The 22708-nt window shown below is 36.6% G+C and overlaps 2 protein-coding genes and 1 long non-coding RNA gene across 3 annotated transcripts; 1 reads left to right on the top strand and 2 right to left on the bottom strand.

Moving 5' to 3' along the window:
* Window positions 1-131: 131 nt before the first annotated feature.
* LOC141646928 (mRNA cap guanine-N(7) methyltransferase 1) lies at window positions 132-6106 on the bottom strand. The gene is made up of 14 exons (XM_074454933.1): window positions 5963-6106; window positions 4930-5000; window positions 4656-4795; window positions 4505-4573; window positions 4338-4409; window positions 4076-4177; window positions 3914-3970; window positions 2999-3137; window positions 2840-2904; window positions 2704-2754; window positions 1993-2055; window positions 1247-1370; window positions 739-800; window positions 132-618 (listed from the first exon to the last, which is right to left on the bottom strand). The coding sequence occupies exons 2-14, from the start codon at window positions 4994-4996 to the stop codon at window positions 526-528; spliced, it is 1104 nt and encodes a 367-aa protein (XP_074311034.1). The 5' UTR covers window positions 4997-5000; window positions 5963-6106; the 3' UTR covers window positions 132-525.
* Window positions 6107-14413: 8307 nt separating this feature from the next.
* Window positions 14414-17420, top strand: LOC141646927 (uncharacterized). Its single transcript, XR_012545649.1, has 2 exons — window positions 14414-15006; window positions 17012-17420. It is a non-coding gene; the product is annotated as an uncharacterized LOC141646927 (long non-coding RNA).
* A 633-nt stretch (window positions 17421-18053) lies between these two features.
* Window positions 18054-21918, bottom strand: LOC141646926 (chitin-inducible gibberellin-responsive protein 1-like). The gene is made up of 2 exons (XM_074454932.1): window positions 21573-21918; window positions 18054-20143 (listed from the first exon to the last, which is right to left on the bottom strand). Exon 2 carries the CDS (start codon window positions 20068-20070, stop codon window positions 18346-18348), a length of 1725 nt encoding a protein of 574 aa, XP_074311033.1. The 5' UTR covers window positions 20071-20143; window positions 21573-21918; the 3' UTR covers window positions 18054-18345.
* Window positions 21919-22708: the final 790 nt, after the last annotated feature.

Below are 22708 nucleotides of genomic sequence, written 5' to 3'. Positions count from 1 at the left end.
CCAGTTGACTACCGTTTTATGGCCACAAAGACGTTGGCCCTAATGTGGGCCGGAGCGAGATTAGACTCCGCTCATTAAGTTCTAATTTATTATCATAATATATACAACTTGCAATCACAAATTGCTCTACATTTACGCCAAAATCGGTCGTTGGACGATCACCCTGATATTATTAGCTTTTACAAGGAGAATCTAATACAAGGTTTACTAGCAGGGAAAAAAAATACAGGAGTTAACTACAAATAGGTCAGTCACCGCCACGGTTAAAACGTACAAAAATGAGCTAATCAATCTTTGCATAAAACATGTAACCCCTGGTATGAACAAGAGTACATTATACTTTCTATAGTCCTCTTCTATCAAGAAGACATTTATCTAATGATACATAATCGAACAACGGGCCTATTTGTGGTGTACTCCGCCAAACATGCATTCGACAGTACGTACAGGTATTGCACTCTAGCAGTGTGAGAGTTCTAATGTAAACAGGCGCAAATCAGGTACCATGGTTGCGATGTGGCACAGTCAACTGCTAATATACACAATATCTTCCTTTTGTATTTGCATCTTGCCTTTGTCCCGTCTCCCACGCTTTTGCGTTTTGTCAGGTTGGCCTCGCTGTAACAACAATAACAACTTAATCAATCTACTTGCTACTATGAGATCTGGTTTTGAAGAGTAAGATACTTGTATTGGACAGCAATAAAAGAACCAGTTGAATGAAGACGGTGTTTTTACCTTCCTTAGCACGAATGTCAAATATAAATAGGCCACTTCCCACTCATCTGGCGAAAGTGTACCTGAAATACGACAGGACGTAGAGTCAAATATATGGACCTAAAGAGGAATAAAATGGGCTCAAATCCCTCCATTTGCACGCAAAGACAGAACACAAACGAGAAGGCCCAGTACAAAATCTCATTTTTCGTGTCCAATTCCAAGCCTTCATCCGTTATTTTAGCCGATGTCCTCCATTTACTAAAATTCATATATTTTCCAATTTAATTAACTTTATTTCTCTTATGTGGCCATTCCCTTTACATGTTTTTATCTCCTTTAAATTCTTGGCAACGTAATGTAATGAATTCAAGTGATTGGAGCGAGTAACATACTATCATCTGTTATGCAGGTTCAAATCCCCATGCACTTTGTATTACCCTCCATCGGCCTTTGTGCCTCCACTCCCACCCACACACGCACACATAAGAGAGAGAAAAGAAAATCTACAGCAGAGCAAGAAACTTACTCAGGTCATCGTTTCCATTACCCAAAGCGCCAAGCCGCCTCATGAGATCAACAAAATCTGGCCTCTTCATATATTCTTCAACAAATTGATGAGAATTCTTCGCAAACACTAGCTCTAAGTCATACTGCAAAATAAAGTTTCATTAATATCACTTAAACTGACACGAGCTTATTAAATTAGAAAATACTCCGAGAGTGTAAAAGATATCTAGCAAGTACTCCCTCCTATCCATTCCAAACTATATTCCGTTGCAAACACTTGCAATATTTTATAATCTTTCTTAATCTTTGTACAGAAAGTGGATGAGTAGTTTCGAATGGACTGGAGAGAGTACTAGTTTACTCCATAGTTTCTATTTGATGTTATCTACCGAAGTTCCTAGGTCAGCTAGAAGTCTACTAGCCTACGGGTCATAGTTTCAATTTGCTGACTAGCTCTAAGTCATACTGCGAAATAGAGTTCCCATAAATTACTCCGTAGAATATACTGCCAGTGTAAAGATATCTAACACCTATACAGCATTACAGCTACACTTATCACTCCATAAAAAGTTACTCGTACTAGTTTCCTACAAACCAATACAAATCCACACTTCACATGAATCACATCACATGCTTTACACCTCAAGCTAGCAAGTTTTTCCTTGGGTAAACAACACAAACCATCTAACAATCTTAAGTTCTTAACGAACAATTCAGTGTAAACATATTAACTGCTAACGGGAAAATATCAGTTGCATACTATACCTCTTCTGCCAGGGCCTTGAACAGATTGAATGGTACTACCCATTCAGGACAATCAACGGCATCCTACAAAAAAAAATTCAGCCATCAAAATTACAACCACCCCAAACTTGAAGATAAGTATATTCCAAACTCAAATTCATAAATGGCAATTTTACTCTAATGTAGGGTTTTCTCACGAGTCATAATCATTATTAGCTCTATTTTTGGGGAAAAAAATATATGTAAGCTAACTTTCAAATAGATACCGTGATAGTTTTAGTACTCCCTCCAATTCACATGGTTCTTTACATTTTTATTTGTGAGAAGTATTTTAATCAAACGAAAAGAATAAAATGAATCGGAGGAAGTATATAAGATGATTGGTAAATAAAGCATAAGAATAACAATATTTTCCTAGTGCCTCAAAGGCTCAAAGACTCCCCATCTATAGCAGGATAACAAAGGTCGGGTGTACACAAAATTTACCATGTGTTTTACGCAGATACAATTCCAAAAAAGACTCGTAACGAAATTGCGTACATGGAAGGAATGCTACTTAACAGTATAAGGAACAAAGATTTTCATCATACACAAATGTCAGGACAATTGATCTTTACAGTACTTTAAAAAAAAAATATTTCAAAATTAAAGCATTTATTTGCTGAACACAATAGTAAACAAAAGGATTTCACTTTCGAAAAAGCAATGACAAGTTGATCATGAAACTCATACCTCTAAGTGAAACGTGTACTGAATACCAAAAGGTCTGGAAGCTTTGAATTTCTGTACCCAAAAAAGAACCTCAGCCATCAACAATAAAATAATTAGGCATACATTTAAAGCAAGAAAAGAGAACTATAGAAGTGACCTTGTCAGCATAATCCTCGTCAAAACGTATCCAGAAGACACTATTTCCAAATTCCAACCCTTCAGCTGCACAAAATACAAGGAAAACAATTTGATTCACCGTAAAGAAGGAAAACACTTTGATTCCTGATTATAAACAGAAGCAAAACTTGGAGAGAACCTTCTCTTAATTTCTTGATGATTACATTGGCATCAGGCATAGTTCCAATCAGGATGCCTCCAGGCCTGAGTAATGCAGATATATTTGATAGAGCTCGTCGCGCGCGTGCCTCAGTAGACCAAGAATAATGCAACGCAAACTGCAAAAGTAAAATGTTTCCAAATATATCACGTAAGAAGCAATTTCTTAAACTACGTTTTAAAATGGTTATGTGATGTAGTAATACTTCTAGATCAAACAGTTAGAAAAATCTCAGCTCCACACAAGAAAGATCCCGCAAAATAGGCTAAAAACACCACATATTGTTAAGAAGAGAAAGGAGAAAAAATTGCCTACCTATGCTAAAACAAAAACTTAGTAGAGATAGTGCAAGTTCAAGTAACATTTTTCATCCTACGAACAAGTAAGCAAATCCAGGGACACCATATAATAATGATACATCCAAAGCCCATGGTAATCCCCCCATGAGGGGGTCGTGACTAATACTGACATAAATAGTACAGAAATTCTTGAGAATTATTGATTAACTCTGTCACAATACTTGAGAATTATTGCAGTTAGATATTTTTTTTATCATTATACTCAATTTATTTATTGATTTATTTTTAAAAGGATTTATAGTTTTATACCCTTTTTGTTTTACAAACCAATTTTGCCGCTCTATTCTCGGTTTCCACGCTTTTTTACAAACAAACTTGTTCTATTTTTTATTTATCTATTATCTTTAACTTGTTTATTCACCCTCGACCGGCGGATTCATGTTAGCCGACCCCAACCTACGTTGGGACTAAGGGTTTGTTGTTGGTGGTGGTGGTGGTTATTGATTAACTCTAGCACAATACTTGATAGGTACCACTAAAGGTGGTTTTACATGCGCTCATGACTTTATCACATCAACCAACATCTTGAACTCACCTGGCAACTACAAAGGTCAAAGGGGGCATCCTCCGCCAACTCTTTGTCCAGACGAACCTGGAAATCATCAACCGTTAGGCTACCTTAAAGTGACTAGGAATACGCAAAATGATTTAGTTAACAGCAATTAATACAAGCACTGCAGTTATAAGTAATAACAACCTCAAAGCAATCTCCGCATAAAAGCCGTGCAGGGAATGAGAACTTCTTACGACGTTGATGCTGATCAGCATCTCCATTATAGCGTGTACGACAATCTTCTATCTGTACAGCGTAACAAAATTGAGCTCCATGAGACCATTATATGATTTAATCATGAAGTGTGGCTATCAAACTTTGTTATCTACAGAATAAATTTTCAAATATATACAGAACGAGATCTGAGAGGACAAAAGAGAAAGTATAGTTCAAGGTCCAGCCATACCGAGCCTTCTGCAATGTCGATTCCAACATAATACCCAACATTTGCCTTGTCCCATTTAATTAGATCCCCGCCCTAAAAGGTGAAGAGGAGAGAACAAGTGTGCCGTCAATGGTAACATTATCAACAGTATTAAAAAGAATTCATTAGCTATTTAAAACAACAAATACCTTTCCGCAGGCAAGATCGAGTACCACATCCCCACGGTGGGCATAGAGCTGAATCAGAACGCTCTTAATCTGCAAAGTAACAGCACATATGTAAGGACCATTCATCAGAAAACGTAAAATGAATTTCATTCATAATTTTGAAAAAGGATACCCAGTTGTTAAGTTTCTTTAAATGTATAATAGGGCTTGCTTCTCGCTCTTCCAAGGTCTGATTAGTTCTTGCACTGTAATGATCAGCCACTTTCCGGGCAAAATTTTTCTTGTTCTCATCATCCAGAAAATATTCATCTCCTAAATTACAAAAAAACTTGGCAGGGTAAGATATGAAATGCAATTCCAACCATATTCAAGATGATTACCAGAATTCTCAAAGAACCAGTACACATTCTCCAACGTTAAAACGCAAGTCAAATCTCAATGTTTACCTTCTGGATTGGGTTTGAGGCGAGATTGAGGTGGCCCTGATGGGGATCCCTGGTACCCGCGTTTCATGACCCTAAAATGATCAAATAATGAAATAAATTTAACCAGATGGAAAGTGGGTAATTGAATGAGTCGAGGTTTTAAGCTCACGTGCGAGAATGATAAAGTCTAGTATATCTAGCCATATCCAAAAATTACTAAAGCAAGCTCGAGATGCTGAACAGTAGACTAACGGATACCGCAGATACAGTTTCTAAAGCAATAATTACAATTAATGTAGCTAGTAAGACTAGATACAAACACGCAGTTTATGCTGGTCTGTAATTTTCAGAACAAAAATAACGTAATCCGATCCCTGCCTAATTTACACCCACAATCAACAACCCTATAGTAACTCTCCTCAGTACGATAAACATCTATCTTTGAAATACGATGAAATTTCAATCCTAAACACGCAGTTGCTGTCAAATTAGATTCAGAAAATTGCAGTTAAAGGGTTTAAACCTTCACAATTTACAATATGAAATTAAATTCAGAAAACTGCAAAAATAGGGTGTAATTCAACATATACAAGTTTCAAATTGTTGGGTTCATAAATTCTTGCAAAAGATTCAATTTTAATAACTTGGGCAATCAAATTAAATCCAGAAAATTGCAAAATTAGGGTTTAATCAAACACCAACTTGTTTCAAATTGTTGGGTCCATATATTCTTGCAAAAAATTCAATTTTAATTACTTGAGCAATCAAATTAAATTCATAAATTTGCAAAATTAGGGTTTTAATTAAACATACAAAAGCTTCAATTTGTTGGGTTCATAAATTCTTGCAAAAAATTCAATGCTGATAACTTGGGCAATCAAATTAAATTCGTTAAACTGCAATATTAGGGTTTGATTAAACATTAACTTGTTTCGTATCGGTTTTGATTGTTAATTGATTATCTACTCTAGCATAATCAAACAAAAAAAATCAACCAGGCAAAATCATAAACAATGTAGTACTCAAATTTGGTAAAAATATAGAAAATATTAACCTGAATTTGCGAAATTTTGGGGTTAATTACAGTAATTGATGAATTAACGGCGGCAGCAGCGGCGGTGGCGAAGGTGGTCGTTACTGTGTGAATGGAGGGGAGTAGAAGAGAGTACAAATTATGGAAAATCCGATATATGCACCCGTCATTCCGTAATACTCCTATTTGTAGTAACATGGAGTCGGATGGAACATTAACTTACCGGTGTCGAGTTCGGATGCGGGCTCGGGTTCAGACTTGTTAGGGTGTTTATTAAGTCGGAATTGAACCGGATTGGACCAGACCTTGTGAACCGAAAACCAAATAAGGATAGAATATTGGATCGTGGATCGGACCATGTTATATTGATTTGGTCATGATCTGGTCGATCTTGGACCGGAAATAATGTGTGGACAAAGCTGCTATTCGACGTCGACAATATGTAATGAACTTCCTAGTTTGCCCCTCACCATATCATCTCCAACATAAACCACGACATTTCAAAATTTTCGAGTAGTTCATGTCCAAGCCTAGGGCCGGATGTGTACTATTCACATCCATTTTTTTTTTTGTCTTTTAAACGGCGAGAAATAATAATTCAATATCGTTTTTCGACATTGTTACTAACTTGATCGATGTTTACGTCATCGTTATGAGCTTGATCATCGTTTACGTCATCGCGAAACTAAATAACATAACAATTGATTTACGATTTGTTTGATTACGTTGTCGTCACGTTTAAAATCGTCTAATTTTGTTTTTTAATAATACAAAAACGTTTTTTTTCCCCTGAAATTTCTAATTTAGGGGGCGTTTGGTTGGAGGTCTATAAGAAAGGGAAAGGGAAACAAAGTTATTGATTCCCTTTGTTGGTGTTTGTTTGACACAAACAAAGAGAATGCAATTCCCTTCCTTGCCTCTCAATCCATCTAATTCCTTACCCCCAGCCCCCAAGGTATGAGATTTCATTACCCTTGTTACTCTTCCATCACCTTATTTACCTACCATCACACTTACGACTCCCACCACACCCGTCACCAACAAGCCACCACTACCACCACAACAACACCGCCAAATCCACCATGACGCCGCCACCACCACTATCATAACCACCACAGCCACCCCACTACCACCACCACCACCACACCCTACCTAAACCACCACCAAAAACCACCCTACCTAAACCACCACCAAAAACCACCGCCACAGCCACTCCACATAAACCACCACCGCAACACCATCTCCATAACCACCATGACGTCGCCACCACCATCACCGCCACCACAGCCACCGCCACCACAAGCACCCACCCCACCCCACCACCACCAACACCACTACCCCACCTAAACCACCACCCGTACATCAAAACAAACGCCCCTTAGGTAATCCCTTACCTTTCCCCCTCTTACCCTTTCTAATTTCCTTTCCCTTTCCCTTTTTCTAACCAAACGCCCCTTAATGTTTTTTTTTTTTTTTTTGTAAGAAAGAGATTGGAGATTGTAAAGTGAAAGGTTATGAAGGGGTAAAGTTGGAAGTTCAATGCTAATTGTCGACGTTATTTGGTAATGTGTTGACATTTACGCATCTACCTAATTTCCCACACATTTTTGCTGTTCTTTAGCCCAATTAACCAGCCCAAACCAATAAACCCCCATGGCCCCATATATTAGTGTCAGAGAAATGCTAAACGTTTGTTTGCGGAGTTGGCGCTTGGTGGAAGCTCCATTCGACTCAAAATGGATATTTGGATTAATTATTTCAATTAAAGATAAATAATAATTAAAATGAACTAAAAATATATATATAATTATTATTTACCCTTTTATCTACCCCTCACAATAAATAAAAAAGGTATTTCTAATTTAACTAGAGGTCTTAGGCTCGAGCTCTGTAAATACGGTGGTTTAAAAACTTAAGATGCAGATATTTACTGTCGTAGTGGTCCTACCTAGCTCTAATCTGAATACGCCACAAAAAAAAAAAAAAAAAGGAAACAAAGTAACAAATAATTAAGACAAAGCGAGTAATCATTTATGAACATTCTTCAAATATACTCCCTCCGTCCCAATTATTTGTTGTCCTGTTTTATTTTGGGTGTCTCAGTCAATTGTTGTCCTTTCTATTTTAGAATTGCATTTGATGAACAATTTGATTCTTCATATTTAATTTGGTCCACTTGTCACCTTATAATTGACCTCTCCTCTTTTTTTTGATCTTTGTCCAAAACCAAAGAATAATAATTGAGCGGGACAAAGTAAGTAACATTGTAATCTTATTATCTTTATTGAACAAAGATGTGATGTGGATGAAAAATACCCTTTCCAAAATGAGATTAAGGGTAATTTTTCTATGAATGTCTCCTTGTCATTTCATATAGGTGTCTTCTTTGCTATGACCTAAGTTGGTTTTCATTTTCATGTCATTTAAGTCATTTTGATGATGTGGCTATCTTAATCAATAGAGAATAAGTGTCATTTTGCATATCCAAAAGACGTCAAAGGCAAAATTATCTTTGTGAATGTCATTGTAACTTAGAATTGTTTGGCCTTTTTTCTTTTATCATTTCCATAACTTACAACTTATAGGTATCTTGTAATTGTTCTAATTTAGTGATTGGAGTATTTACTCATATTTTGACAATTTCTCATATAGGAGACTGAATTATTCGATTTAAAGTGTTTTCGAATACCTAAATGGCAAGTGTTAGTATATTTTAATGACCATTGAGTTATAATTGGTGTGTGGTGGTTTGGGAAAATCATTAGCCGTAACTATAGTCCTCGGCGGGTAGATGTATCTTCGGGGAGCAATGCATTATATAAAACAATCAACCGTGCAAAATGAATGTTTAAACTCTTAGGTTTCCGCTTTCATAAATGGATTTTAAAATACTATCTTTTCTAATATAACCCGTTTAATCGATGGATAAAAGTTAATGAGGTCAATTACTCCTACTCCAATTAAAAGTCAAGGAGTTATATTTCACAATGGATCAAAATAAGGGGGTCTAATCACCACTTCTCCGCATTAAGTTCAACTTCAAAAAGTTTTAAAACACGAAATTTAGCTGTGCTTCCCTTTTTTTTGGGTATAAACTAACTGGTATAGTTTGAAGTCGAGCCAACAACCACAAAGGATGACAAGACTCTACCTCATAAGTTTCTACATTATTGCATTCCGCGGATTCAAACTCAAGACTTTTAATTAAGTTTGAACAATCTGTTACGTATTGAATATTGATCTCTAAGTGCTTACATATACAAATTATACTACGATATTCCTATACCGTGAACACGTGTAAAACACATATAGCTACTACTGTACTAGTTATATTGGTATTGGTTTCATCTAAGGACTATCCAATAACAATGAGGCACCATAGATCACGTTTGGAAGAATGTAGAAGCAATGCTCATAATTAAACAAACTATACATCACAAACTACAAAATGTTCTCAACTTCCAAACTGAAATTGATTGGTTTATTGGTACAAAAAATTGAAAGATTTATTGTGGGCAACAAGAACCCTAATTAAGGCCACTAAAGCGACAACTAGGTTGTATGACATTACATAAAGTACCGTGTTGATAGGGTAACTAATGGCCTTATTATGGGCCCATTAACACATGTATTAGATCAAATTATCCGGATGCACACCTGGGTCTTGGATTCTGGATCCACACAATGGTGTTGGCATCTTTTGACAATGAGATGTATTATTGTATTTGCCTTATTTATGGGGAGATTTGTTACATTTGTGGATTCAATGAGAATTTATTGTACACGAAACTTGCTACCTCTTCTATTTTGTGAATGTGCAAAGGGTACAACGACCGACCTCATAAATGGGTCATTCGGGTTAATTTAGGTCAAGTAGTTTTCGAGTCAGTGAAATAATGGTTATTTTATGATCGGGTACTTTGGATCGAGTCATTTCGGATCGAGCCGTTTTGCTTCATTTCGAGTCAGGATTTTGCTTTACTAAGTCATTTTGGGTCATTCGGGTCTGCTCACTTTGGTCTATCAGGTCACACTTTTCGAGATACTTTAATTTCGGGTCTCGGGTCGGGCCAGTTTTGTTAGTTTATGTGCAACTACGGATTTAAATGACCAGAGTCGGTCCATAGAGTCCTTTAAATCGATTATGCCGGTGCAAAGTCAAATTAAGAGATGATTTGTGAAGAGATGATGTGAACTCAATTGAATAAAGCTGAAAAAACAAATAATTTGTGAAGAGATGAGCTGGATTAAGCTAAACTAATCTGAAGTGAAGTGAACTGAACTGCTTAAAGGTTTAAAGCTAAGCTGGACTAAATTTAGCTGAAATTAAGCCAAAAAGAACAGAGCCTAGAATGAGCTGAGAATTGAGAAGAACTGGATGAAGCTAAAGTAAGCCCCTGTTTCGTTTCGGATGAAAAGAGCTAACCTGAACTGAACTTAATGGAGTTAAACTGAAATAAGAGTTAATTTACGAAGAGATGCGCGGAACTGAATGATGCTAAACTGAAGTGAAATGAGCCAAAATTAAGTAAAAAAAGGCCTAAGGCCTTGTTCTTTCTAGCTTAATTTCTGCTCATTTTAGTTCAGCTCAGCTTTATTCAGTTCAGTTTAGCTCAATTCAGCTCATCTCTTTACAAATTAACTCTCGTTTTAACTAAATGCAGTTCAGAGCTCAACTCCATTTAGCTCAGTTTCGTTCAGTTCAATTCACTTCACTTCACTTCAGCTCAGCTTTTTTCAAGAAAAAAAACAAGGCCTAAGAGTTAATTTATAAAAAGATCGGCTGAATTGAACTAAATGAAGCTGAACTGAACTAAATTGAATTGAAAATAAGTTAGAAATAATAAGGCCTAAGAGTTTATTACTCCCTCTGGCTTTTAATTTTATTTCCATTTCTCTAATATATGTGAGGAGTATTATAATGAAATGGGAAGAAAACAGCAAGCCGGAGGGAGTATTTGTGAATATATGAATTGAATTGAACTGAACTGAATGACACTGAACTAAATTGAGCGGAATAGAACTGAGCTGAACTGAAATGAGTTGAACTTATGTCAAAAAGAATGGAACCTAATTAGCACTGACATCTTATGTACTTGTATGCTTTACTTTTGGGTTAACTACGTACATCATTGCGTGGGAGATTGACGATGATCTCCAACGTTTGATGTATTTTGTATTCACACTATCATATCACTTAAGACTATCACAACTAATTACAATTTCACACTCAATTTTGCACATACTTTTTCCCACCAACATGACAATAAAGAACAAAAGGTCAACCCTCAAATCACAAGAACCATATTTTTTCGTTTTATATAAAAAGATTCCTTTGCTAATATTTAACAAAACTTGTTGTCTAGCTAGTAACCTATTTGTGCATTGCCTAGGTTATTTGGTCAATTCAATAGAGAATCTAGACAACAAGACAAAACGACATCGTTAGAGATCATATGGTCACCTAAGCTCAACTGGAATCCTCCAATACAAACATTCATAACTAATACAATCATCCAAAGCCTATGGAGTTGCCTTCCCGACAAGGCAAGAACACCAAATTAATACTCACATTCTAACAATGAACGTAACTAAACCTAGGATATTTTAACCGGAATAGATTCTCGGGACTTATTCGGAACCACAGAAACCCTGTGAAAGACGGTCTATTACTAATAACTATTGCACAAGTTAAGATCACATATGAATAGATTCTTGGGACTTGTTTAGAAATTAGAACCACCAAAACCTTGTAAAAACGATCTATTAGTAATAACTATATATTGCATAAATTAAGATCACATATGATAATTTTTGCTTAAATAAGGTTGAAATCTAAACTATTTAACAAAATAGAGTCCACGTCATCATTTCTGACATTTTGTTTTTTAAAATTAGGACTTATCGCTGTCCCAAATAGAGCAATTAGTTATTTAAGCAAATAGGCAGAATACAGGCAGAATGTCTATTTTGGGAGTACCTTCTCGCTCGCTGTCTGGGACATCGACTAGTTATTGAAGCTACCATTCATTGTTTGGCATAGCGAGAAGTTGCGTTAATCGTAGTCTGAATTGAGCTTCATTTGTTGAGAATAAGCTTCAATCCATATGAGTTCCACATGTAAGAATACCACATTATTGGAGAATTAAAGATGATTCCACTATAAAGCAATGATTTATTTCCTCAATTGTCAATTGTTTTTAGCCTCTTAAATCTGTATTGTGGACTCTTTTTTCTCTGTTTGGGTGTCCCAAAATCTTGTAACAACATAAGATTTTTATGCTAGTGTACACAAATTATGCTGCAAAAGATCATAAGATTATGTCTTAATTGTGTGTGATGACAGTTTCATTATACGAATTGATAAAAGACAAGTCTACCTAGAGGATTGATTATTTATTTGACACTTTGCTAAAGTCACCACTATTTTCGATTTATTTGCGATATGGGATATCTCTAGACATGAACATTAGAAAAATCGATCGTGATATCGTTGAGATTAGCAAATCCTGTTGGAATCCTTATGATTCAATTCAATTGTACTCAAAATAATTGTTAAGAGATATGTGCCATAATACCGATACGAATAATCGTTTTTATCAAAAATTGTTACATAGGACATACTTACCGTAAAATGACCAAATTATAACTAAAAAAAAGTAGTAATAATTGAATTTTTAATTTTATTTTAATAACCTGGTATTTTATGATTATAACTAACATATTTTAATAGATCGGTTATCGTCATTATATAGTACTCCCTCCGTCCTGATCAATTGTTGTCCTTTCGTTTTGACACAAAGACCAAGGAAAGAGGAGAAGGTCAATAATTAAATGACAAGTGGACCAAATTGAATGAGAATGATCAAATTACTAATCAAGTTCATTCTTAAAATAGAAAGGACAACAAATGACTGAGACACCGCAAAATGAAAAAGGACAACAAATGACCGGAACAGAGGGAGTACTCCTTATCAAGTTGTACAAATAAAACATAAAACTGAATAAATATAAATATCATCTTATATTAAACCACATTTTATAAGACTTTGACTTACCATAAAACCGTCTTATAAAAAAATCATTGTCTATAAATTCATCTTATAACTTCCCTAATCTTCAATTTGTTTTAGTAGTTGCTCATTCATGTACAGGTTTTACTCAATCATGGGCTTTTTTTCATTATTTTTCCATTGTATACCCTTTGCCTAGAAACAGGAACAAAAAACTCTCTCTCATTCTCTCCCTTGCAAAATTAATCAAATCCACAAAATTAATTATGGATGCTAATTGTCGAATCGATCAAGTAATAATTCTAATTCCTAATTCTTAATTTTATTATTTATATAATATCAAATTAAGGAATTTATTTAAACTAATTAAAAATTAGGGTTATTTAACCGTCGTTGGCGTTAAGGTGAGGGACAGTGACCATCGCCCATGTTGGGTAGAGGCAAGTCATCCGTCGGGTGTTGGGTCGATGATGCTGGTGGTGGCAGGGTAGGGGTAGAATGTGTCATCCCAAAATAACCGTTTATTTATAAGGGACGGTTCAATATGCACTACTAATGCTCTCAGTAATGCTTTCTTTATTTTCTGTATACTTCAGGTGGTACTACTTAAATCCTCATATGATTAGGAATTGACATCCCACAATAATGATTTGCTGGTGCTCCTAACTGTAAAATACTAAAATATGACCGTGTTTCTAATTTGTGATGTCAGTTTTGTTTTATCTGATCGTTGCAATGGAAGGTATTTTGAAAGGCATTTACATTTCCAAACCAGAACCAATTATGCAATTGTTATATGTAAATCGTTGATCATTGCAATTTACATGGATGCTTTGATGAGTGAAACAATTAGAGATAATGCCATGTAAAGACTGACTGAAAATGGAATAATCCGATTGGTGTTTGTCAGAGTGGCCGGACTGAGGAGGTAATCAAGACAGGCCGGTGTAGCAAAGGGCGGCGTTGACGATTGTGGATGGTGACTGACGGGACGGGCATTAGTGTGGTGGGCGTTGTCGGTCAAGGGAAGCAAGGGAAGGAAGTGGTGGTTGGCGGCTAGCTGAGGTCGGGAAGGGCAGTGACAAGGTGGTGGCAGGAGTGGAAGAGGGCAACGGTGAAATTCAAGCGGAGATTGAATATAGAGAGAGAAAATTGGAAATTAGGGAGTTAAAATAAAAGGGGTAAAATAGTCATTTACGCCCATGAAAGAGTAAAACTCGTACATGAATGAGCACCACCCTTTGTTTTTTGTCGTCACCCTTATTGCGAAACACAAATTTTCGTTTAACTAAAATAACATTATCCTTCTTAAACTTAATACAAACAGTGTCGTCTTAAGAGACCTACCGATAACGAGAACCTACAATATTGAAACGAATCAACGATTACCTAATGTGGACCCAAACTTAAACACATTCACAAAAAAACTCTATTAAAGCAACACCCAACTCTCCTCTATCAAACAAGTGAACAACTAACCTCCCTTATTAAATCCCAAAAAAAATACACCATCCTTAAAAAATGATCAACCTTCACCAATGGCAACCCTACAAACTCCACCATTAAATAATTTGCAAATTAAACAATTATCGTCGTCTTCTTCTTCTTCTTTTTATTATTATAGTTATTTTCCTCTGTCTCAATAACAGAGGAAAAAGGAGTGGAAACAACAATAAAAATGAGATTTATTTTCGACTACGTGACATGTTGTATGATGAGCTCCCCATGTAACGATAATGAGACGGCCTCGTCCCATCCTCCGTCGACCAGAGCGGAGGATGAGACGAGGTCGCTGGTTAAGACATCGACGACGATGAGTGGCCGGCGCCGGAAAAGAACGGCGACGAGGGGTTCGTCGGTGGATTGGCAACCTTCACTTTTTGTCATTGCGGAAGATAACGCTGTCGCTGCCACACCGGGAAAGACCGTGGAGAAAGTCCACCGTTCGACTGTGGCGACGATGAAACAGCCGTCGTCGTCTCAGAGGAATGTTAAGCGGTGTGTCGCGTCGTCAGGTCGGGTCGGGTCGAGTTCTCGGTCCTATGACTTTAGGTATGGTTATTCTATACTACTCCGTAGTTAGTATTCTCTCCGTCGCGATCAATTGTTTTCTTTTGATTTTGACATAAAAATTAATTACTAAATGATAAGTGGACCAAATCGTGGGTGAATGATCAAATTGTTTTTCAAGTTTAATCTTAAAATAAAAATGATAATAATTGACTGAGACCGCCAAAATAAAACACGATAACAAATAACCGGGTCAAAGGAGTATTTAAAATGAGTTTATGATAATGCATGATTTATTTCTAGTTATTGTTAAGGTTGGAGATGTGCAAAAGATACAAAGTTCTTTAAATTCAAGGCCTAAAAAACTTAGAAAGTACTATTTTGTTCTAAATTAGTTTAATTTGATTGATACGAGTATATAACAAAAAAATACGTTTGTGGAGAAATAGACAGTAATCACTCAAATTTAAAGAAACACAAAATCGTATTGTATTCAATACGGTTTCTTACTAAGATATTGCGAAGTTCATTTTTTTTGTAGTATACGTTTTAGTATACGTTTTAATATTTTCGTATTTTTTCATTATTAATCATAACTTAAATTGACTCTTTATTTAATATCAGCTTTAATACATCTTTAAAAGTTGTAGTTATCATTCTCATTTATAATAAGCGTATTTAACGGCGGTAAGATGTACTCCGGTACTCTCTCTGTCAGTCTATCCTGATCAATTGTTATTCTTTGATTTTGTCATAAAGACTAAGGAAATGAGGAGAAGGCCAATTATAAGATGACAAGTAGATCAAATTGAATATAAATGATCAAATTGTTCATCAAATGTAATTATAAAATAGAAAGGATAATAATTGATTAAAATACCTAAGTGAGGGAGTAGTTGTGGCCTACTAACAGAGAAACAAATTAAATCACGTAGGATTTTAGTTAGGTGAAAGGTAGACGTAGTTGCCGTTCTTATCCTCTTACGTAGCGCCACAACATGTCCTTAATTGTGATTTACTCCTAAAGGGGTCTCAAATCTCAATAATGAGCTTTATTAGAATTTTTATTGGTCTTAAATCTTGATTAATTCTTAAAACATAAACTAATAAACTACCGAAGATATTAGTTTAGTGGTTAAAACGGATGGAACAATAGGTTCCAGGTTCGAATCTCCCCTCCCCTCAAAAGGCATGTTGCTATCTCAAAATTTCTAATGGCACTCTTTTTCATGAGACGGTGGATAATAACATGTCTTTATATTTACCTTGTATTGTAGTGACATTATCATTTTCTTATTTTTGTCGTTGGCAACTATTTCGAAACTTAAGGAATCAAACGTTTTTCGAAAGTTGTCAATTCGTTTAATCTCAAATCATCATCGTCATAATTATTATTTAATACCAAATCAGTAGTCATTATTAAATTTTGGGTGGGAGTTTAGGTAAACCTTATTTCCTCCTTTACTCTGTTTAGTCAAGCAGAGCAGTTGGGAACACTACAAAATTTGTGATCCTTGTTAGGTAGTAATGTTTGTCCCCCAAAGAAAATACTTCATCTTATTCTCAATAAGTGTCCCATTTAGACAATGAAACAAAAATTAAAAAATATAGTTAAAATAATGAAAATTATTGTATAGGGGTAAGAATATATGAGTTAAATAATGAAAAGTATTGAATATGATGGGTTATAGGTGGTTGGGGTGACAAATAAAGAAAAGAACTAAGGGTAGGAAAGTAAAAAACCATGTCCAAATATGGCAAATAGGACAGTTATGTGAATAGACGAAAATGGCAAATGGGACAGTTATTTAGAATAGGAGGGAGTATAATATAGCGGGATGGTGAGTCGAACCCGAGACCCATTATTCAGTATTTCAGTATATCTTTATCGTTAAACTAAGACATCTTTGTTTAATAAAAGTAATGCTTGTGTATTCAACAATTCTGTCACACTCACATTTTTTTTTCTTTATCACATTGTTTTCGAATATAATGACGACAATACCCCTCACAGCTACTAATCGTGTTTGCATTTATATTTTGACAGCCGTGATCCGATTCCAATGGTCGTTCCAACATTCTCGGCGGCACCTTTCATGTTTTGATAACCTCATTTGAAGTCATGGGTAAAATGACGACAATGTCCGTTACCTTCGTACATATTTCGAGGCTTATGACTCGGGTCTTTCGGGAATACGAAAAAATGTAGCAGGAAATGCGTACTCCAGGCAAAAGGTGCCCAATTTGGCAGTTTGTATGTATTTTGGTAGATAAATAAAGCTCTTTAAAGTTTGAAATTGTGCTTTATTTGTAATGCATGGGAAGATATTGGAAAAGATTTCTCACCTTGTGTGACAAAGACCTGGTGATGCTTTTTCTGCTGATGAATCTAGATGGTGTGTTAGGTTTTAAAGCTGAAAGTGATAGAAAAATGAAAAGAGAGATCTTTTGCTTTTGCACATGTGAAAAATTAGATTCGAATCCATCTTTTCGGCGTCGGAATTTTGAGTCGGGTTCATTCAAACCAGGGTTACCTAATTCGCTCAACCAGGCTGCGAATTGCGAATTAATTCGCGCGAATTACGAATTCAAATTACATCGAATTATGGTGTTTGGTTATAATTTTATCGAATTATGCTCAATTTTGAGCGAATTGCGTATTGGTATTACGAATTCGAATTGGTCGTTTTACGAATTAGGCTGAATTTCAAATGGCGCAACTCCGTGCAACGGAGCAAGTATAAGACGGTATTTCAAACAAAAAGCTAGTGTGATCAAAATGCAAATCCACAATTCCACATCTATCACAATTAACTTGATGGATAATAAATAGGCGTCATCGGATTGTACCGAGTTTTGAGACCACCCTCTCACATGCATATGTAGACTCCACATAATAAAGAGAGGAATGTATAGGGACCGCAATGTATATGTGAGAAGGTGGTACACCGTACACCCGACTACTAGTAATTGGACTTGGGTTGGCATAGCCTGCGGACAGCGGCTGTGGGCTGCTTGTATCGAAAATAGCGAGTGGGCCGTAAGGCTTGTTTGAGTGCAAGTTACAAATAGTGAAATGAAGAATACAGTTTCTTTGTGATGTGCAATTGAACTTTATTATTTGTGTAAGAACTCTATATATGTCAAAGAAACATGAACAGATTACAACTAGGTTTCTATCATACATGTAACATGTCTAAGAAACATAAACCACTCCCCATACAACAATCTGAAAAAGAACAAACTAACCTCGGCCAGCGTTCCTGGTTAGAGTACCGCGTCTTTATATGACTATGACTACTTCATTGATTCATTCGATATTCCCCGTTAACTATAGGATTAACGGTCAAATCTCACACGGTGGTGATACCGTGTATATAATCAATGCCATGCAGAAGCTGAGATCAACATTCTGTTTTTCCACCCTAGAAGCATAGCACCATCCTTCTCAACCAAAGTATAGTGTTCAGAGTAGCACCTGAGCAAACCGCTAATCACCGAGTTAACGTAAGAGCTCAAAGGGAATTGTTGGAAACCAGCCATAGTCAACCTTGACTTCCACTTCCCGAGAAGCTCATGTCGCTCGACTCTCTCCTTTCCCTCACATGCAATGACATTAACAATGTCTTTAGCCAAGCAATGTTGCTCTACATTGATCCTCTCCTTCCTATCCCTTGGCAAGGTCACGTCGATCGACTCAAACATTGCTGTGTAGTATTCAAGTGCTTCTATGAACCTTGTGACAAAAGGGGTAGTATTGGTATTTGACTCTTGCTCTACCAAAGTGGTCACCTTGGGGTTGAGTGATCTCACCATCCTTAAAAGGTCGTCCCTCGGGTTGTTCACATCAACGCTCTCGTCCGGAGTGTGGTGGAGTTGCAACGGGAAATTCACCGCTAAAGCTTCCCCGGGCCTAACATCCAGCATTTCCCGAGTGATATCAGCGGCAAAAACGGGCACTGCGTGAAATTCAATGGGTATCTTGCATTTCTCGGAGAGCGCTTTTAAACGCTTACCAACCGCCTCCAAGCTATCACCCCGAGCATACTTCGACATAGGATCGTCTATACCGGTTATTCGGACGTACGGGGCCCCACCGGGTCTTTGTGCCAATGCTTGCAAAAGAGTCAACCATTGTGTTCCCTGTGCAATCTGGAAATCTACTATATGTATCCGATCTTCGTTTCGACAAGCTTCGGCTATAGCTCCGTTTGCAGCCATATACCCGAACTTGAGGTAAGGGCATATTTCATACAGAATGTGCATGTAAGTAAGCAAGTCTTTGCCAAGAGGCTCTTTGCACCTAAGAGCATGATAAATCTTACTTCCGGAAGCCTCCTTTCTCGCTACAAGTCCTTCAATCATATACGCACCAAGTCGTTGTATTGGGTCTCCCGAGATTGATACCTCTTTTCTAGCCTCTTCCACCAACTTCTCAAAATCATCTATTCTATTCTCTGATAGCGCCCTCGCACATTCAATCAGTAACTCTTTCAAATTCCCGTATGGCTTATTACAATGTAGGAGTCCTTCCATTGCCTTGTGGCGTTTCTCGCTTTGTACTTCAACTTTTAACCTAACCACTGGAGCCACTTGCGGTTCCCTGCTCCAGGAACGTGACCTTTGACTCAGGATCTGAGGTGGTTTGCTTTCACCCATAGACGGATCAGAAGAATTTGGCTCATCGCACATAAGTTCAGTCTCTAGCTCCTGCAAGGCATGTTTCATGCTGACTACCCCATAGTCTGCAGTTCTAGAATAGAAATTCCCGTTAGTGGAACCTACAACGGGTCCTTGAGGAGAATCAGTAGAAGGGCTTGAATCTAATCTATTACGGTAACAACTGTTAGTCTCGAGGGGTGAATTGCAAGAAGGGCTTTTTACTGAGAGTGAATCAGTCGAGCTGTGATGCTCTTTGACATCACTCAATGTAGTGAGGGTATCACAATCAAAGTGAGTCGAGAAGGGTGATATTGGTGAATCTCTAAAGTTGAACTCTAACGGTCCAAACATCTTATTTGGAAGTGATGAAGGAGTATATTGAGAAGAAATGTATGCTGAATTTGACCCGGGAAAACCGTATTTATAGACTTGGTGTGAGTCCATGCTTTAGCATCAGCTACACACCGATAAGCAGAAAAACACTGGATTCTTATTTCGCGTTAGCTTGAATGATAACCTGCATAAACAAGGCATTAGGAGTATTAGACAGTAATTCTAGAGATCAATTTCGTATAATCTGAACAATTATTGGATTAATATAAGAAGTATCATTGTCGACGGAAAAATGAGTAACTCTGACATGTACTCGCAACCATAAATACAACACCTAATCACCTTGGTCCACCAACGGAGTCAGGATTTGAAAATTGGGGTGCTAAAACTTTGACCAAAAATTTCCGAGAAGCGAATCAGTAAAGCAATAGAGTAACTTAAGAAAATCGGAGAATTTAACTCTAAAAAGATCAAATTTTTCATTGTCGGAGACAACCCTTACCAGCCCCCTCGGGACGATTTATCTTTCAAAATCTACCAAATCTCAGAAAACAGATTGCCTCCCATCTCCAACTCGAGGTAACAAAAACTCCAAAATATCGAAATACCTTAAGCAAATACTCCAAAAATCAAGGATCAGGCCAAGAAAATTTATCCCCATTTCATCATGAACAATCTCAATTAAAGAAGGCAGCAATTTATGTTCAACCCTCATAAAAAATCATTTGGATTCTCAACGTTTTTTACTAAAAAACCTGAAAATCGCGTCCAACTGTCCAATTCTTGACCGTCTTAAGCTTACAACATAGTCAGTATAACTAGCATGAAAATAAACATATACTCACTTAGCGTGGAAAGATGTCGTCTTTAAGACGGTCTTAAATTAGAATTTGTGTTCAATTGATTGATCAATAGTAATAAAACACAAATATGCATCACATGTTCCTAACAATACTCCACCATTCCAATGCTGAACAATGGAAAATTCAAGATCTTTGGTTAAAATTTTCGAAATAATCCCCCGTCTCATCATTTGTTTCCATTTACCGAAGACATCTTAGTCCAGTGGTTAAGACGGAGGTATTCTGGACAACAGGTCCCAATTCGAATCCCCCTCCCTTCTATTTTAATGCGACTAACTGCGCAAAAAAATCATTTGGTTCCATTTTCCTTAATTAAAATTAAAATACCCAAAAAGAATATACAAGTAAAAGTTAAACAAATGACTGAGACAACGAGAGTATTTTTTAGATTATCTTATTCTATTAAGTAATTCACCCCTAACGACAAATCCCGACTCCGCTACCACCACCATACAACCATCTTTGAAGCATAAGTAACAATTACAATAAATTAACATCAAATACAAACTTTTTTACACCAAAAATTAAACATCTAGAATCAACAACATATAAAAAAAACAATTAGACTCTCTTTAAGTCTCAAGATTAAAACGGACCAAATAGCATCTCACTCGTTTTGTTAATATCTAGGCATTCTGCTTTTGTGTTTTGTATGCTATTTGACCCGTTTGTCTTAAGTTTAAGACGGATACTTCCGTTTTAAACAAGAAATTATGATAAAAACAACAGACTAAAGAGAGTAAAGTGTACCTGGAATTGAATTAGAGATGAATGGAAAAAAAGAGTCAAAATTGGTTGTATATGTAACAAAGTAGTTTAATTTTATAATTAAGATTAATGGGTTTGTTTTTTTATTAATTATTATTATGAACACGAGGGGATTAGATTTAAATTTGGTAAAGTAATTAAAGAATGAAGGAGATATAAAACAAAAGAGAAAGTAACCAAAGTATTGAGATTTATATATAAGTTTGAACTTAGAAGTGAAGAAAGAGATGGAAAGCGGTATGTTTGACGAAGAATAAATGTACGACGGAAAAGGACGTATGTTTTGTTTAACGGTGACGGAAAATGAGACGGGAAAAAGGGGACATATACTGAAACGGTAAAGGTTTAACTGGCTTTGTGGAGAGTAACGGAGAAGATTCTTTGTTACGAGTTACGACCACACGTTGGTGTTACTTGACTACGCGCCTCTTTTTAAGGAACTTACCAGTTACCACCATGCCACCCGCACGCTTGGGTGGAAATGTGGGCTGTATATTAGTACACGGGTCGGGTCGGGTCGGGTCGTGTTGGATCAAACTCTGGCGGGCCAGTCGTTGTCCGACATTAAGGGTATGGAGGAATGGTCCGGTTTGAATCGGGTTAGTCTATGTCGAATACGGAGTATTAATTTGGTCTGTAGACGGGTTGTCGGCGGGTTGGGTTGGGTAAGGGCCAGTCTAATTTTAGGCATTTGCATCATGAAAGGTCAAAACTAGACCTAACAATATGACTCGACTCGTATGCTTATTGTTGCACATTGACCATTATTTCTAAATAACTCAATAAGAACAAACTTGAAATGTATCGAATTCTTGCGAATGTCAAATAAGTTGATAAGAACAAACCCAAAATGGCTCGAATTCTTGCAAATTTGTGAAGAAACCATTTAGGTGGGGCCCAAACCTGTATGCATGATTTAACAGCGAAATGACTCGGCCGAACTAATCATGCCCGAACTCGACCCAATTAACCCGTTGTCTGGTCTAGTCAAGCTAGCAAAGATATGAAATACTCCGTAGAAATTATGGGCTGAGGATTTGGCCGAATTATATTAAGGTCGTTTTAGGTGAAGGTCAGGGTTTAGGGTTTAGGCCGAGTCATAAAAGTTTAACCCTTAA

Source organism: Silene latifolia, chromosome 3, assembly GCF_048544455.1.
Source record: "Silene latifolia isolate original U9 population chromosome 3, ASM4854445v1, whole genome shotgun sequence".
Classification (NCBI taxonomy): domain Eukaryota; kingdom Viridiplantae; phylum Streptophyta; class Magnoliopsida; order Caryophyllales; family Caryophyllaceae; genus Silene; species Silene latifolia.
The sequence above is the reverse complement of the archived record's forward strand: the minus strand, read 5'-3'. Positions and strand labels throughout refer to the sequence as shown.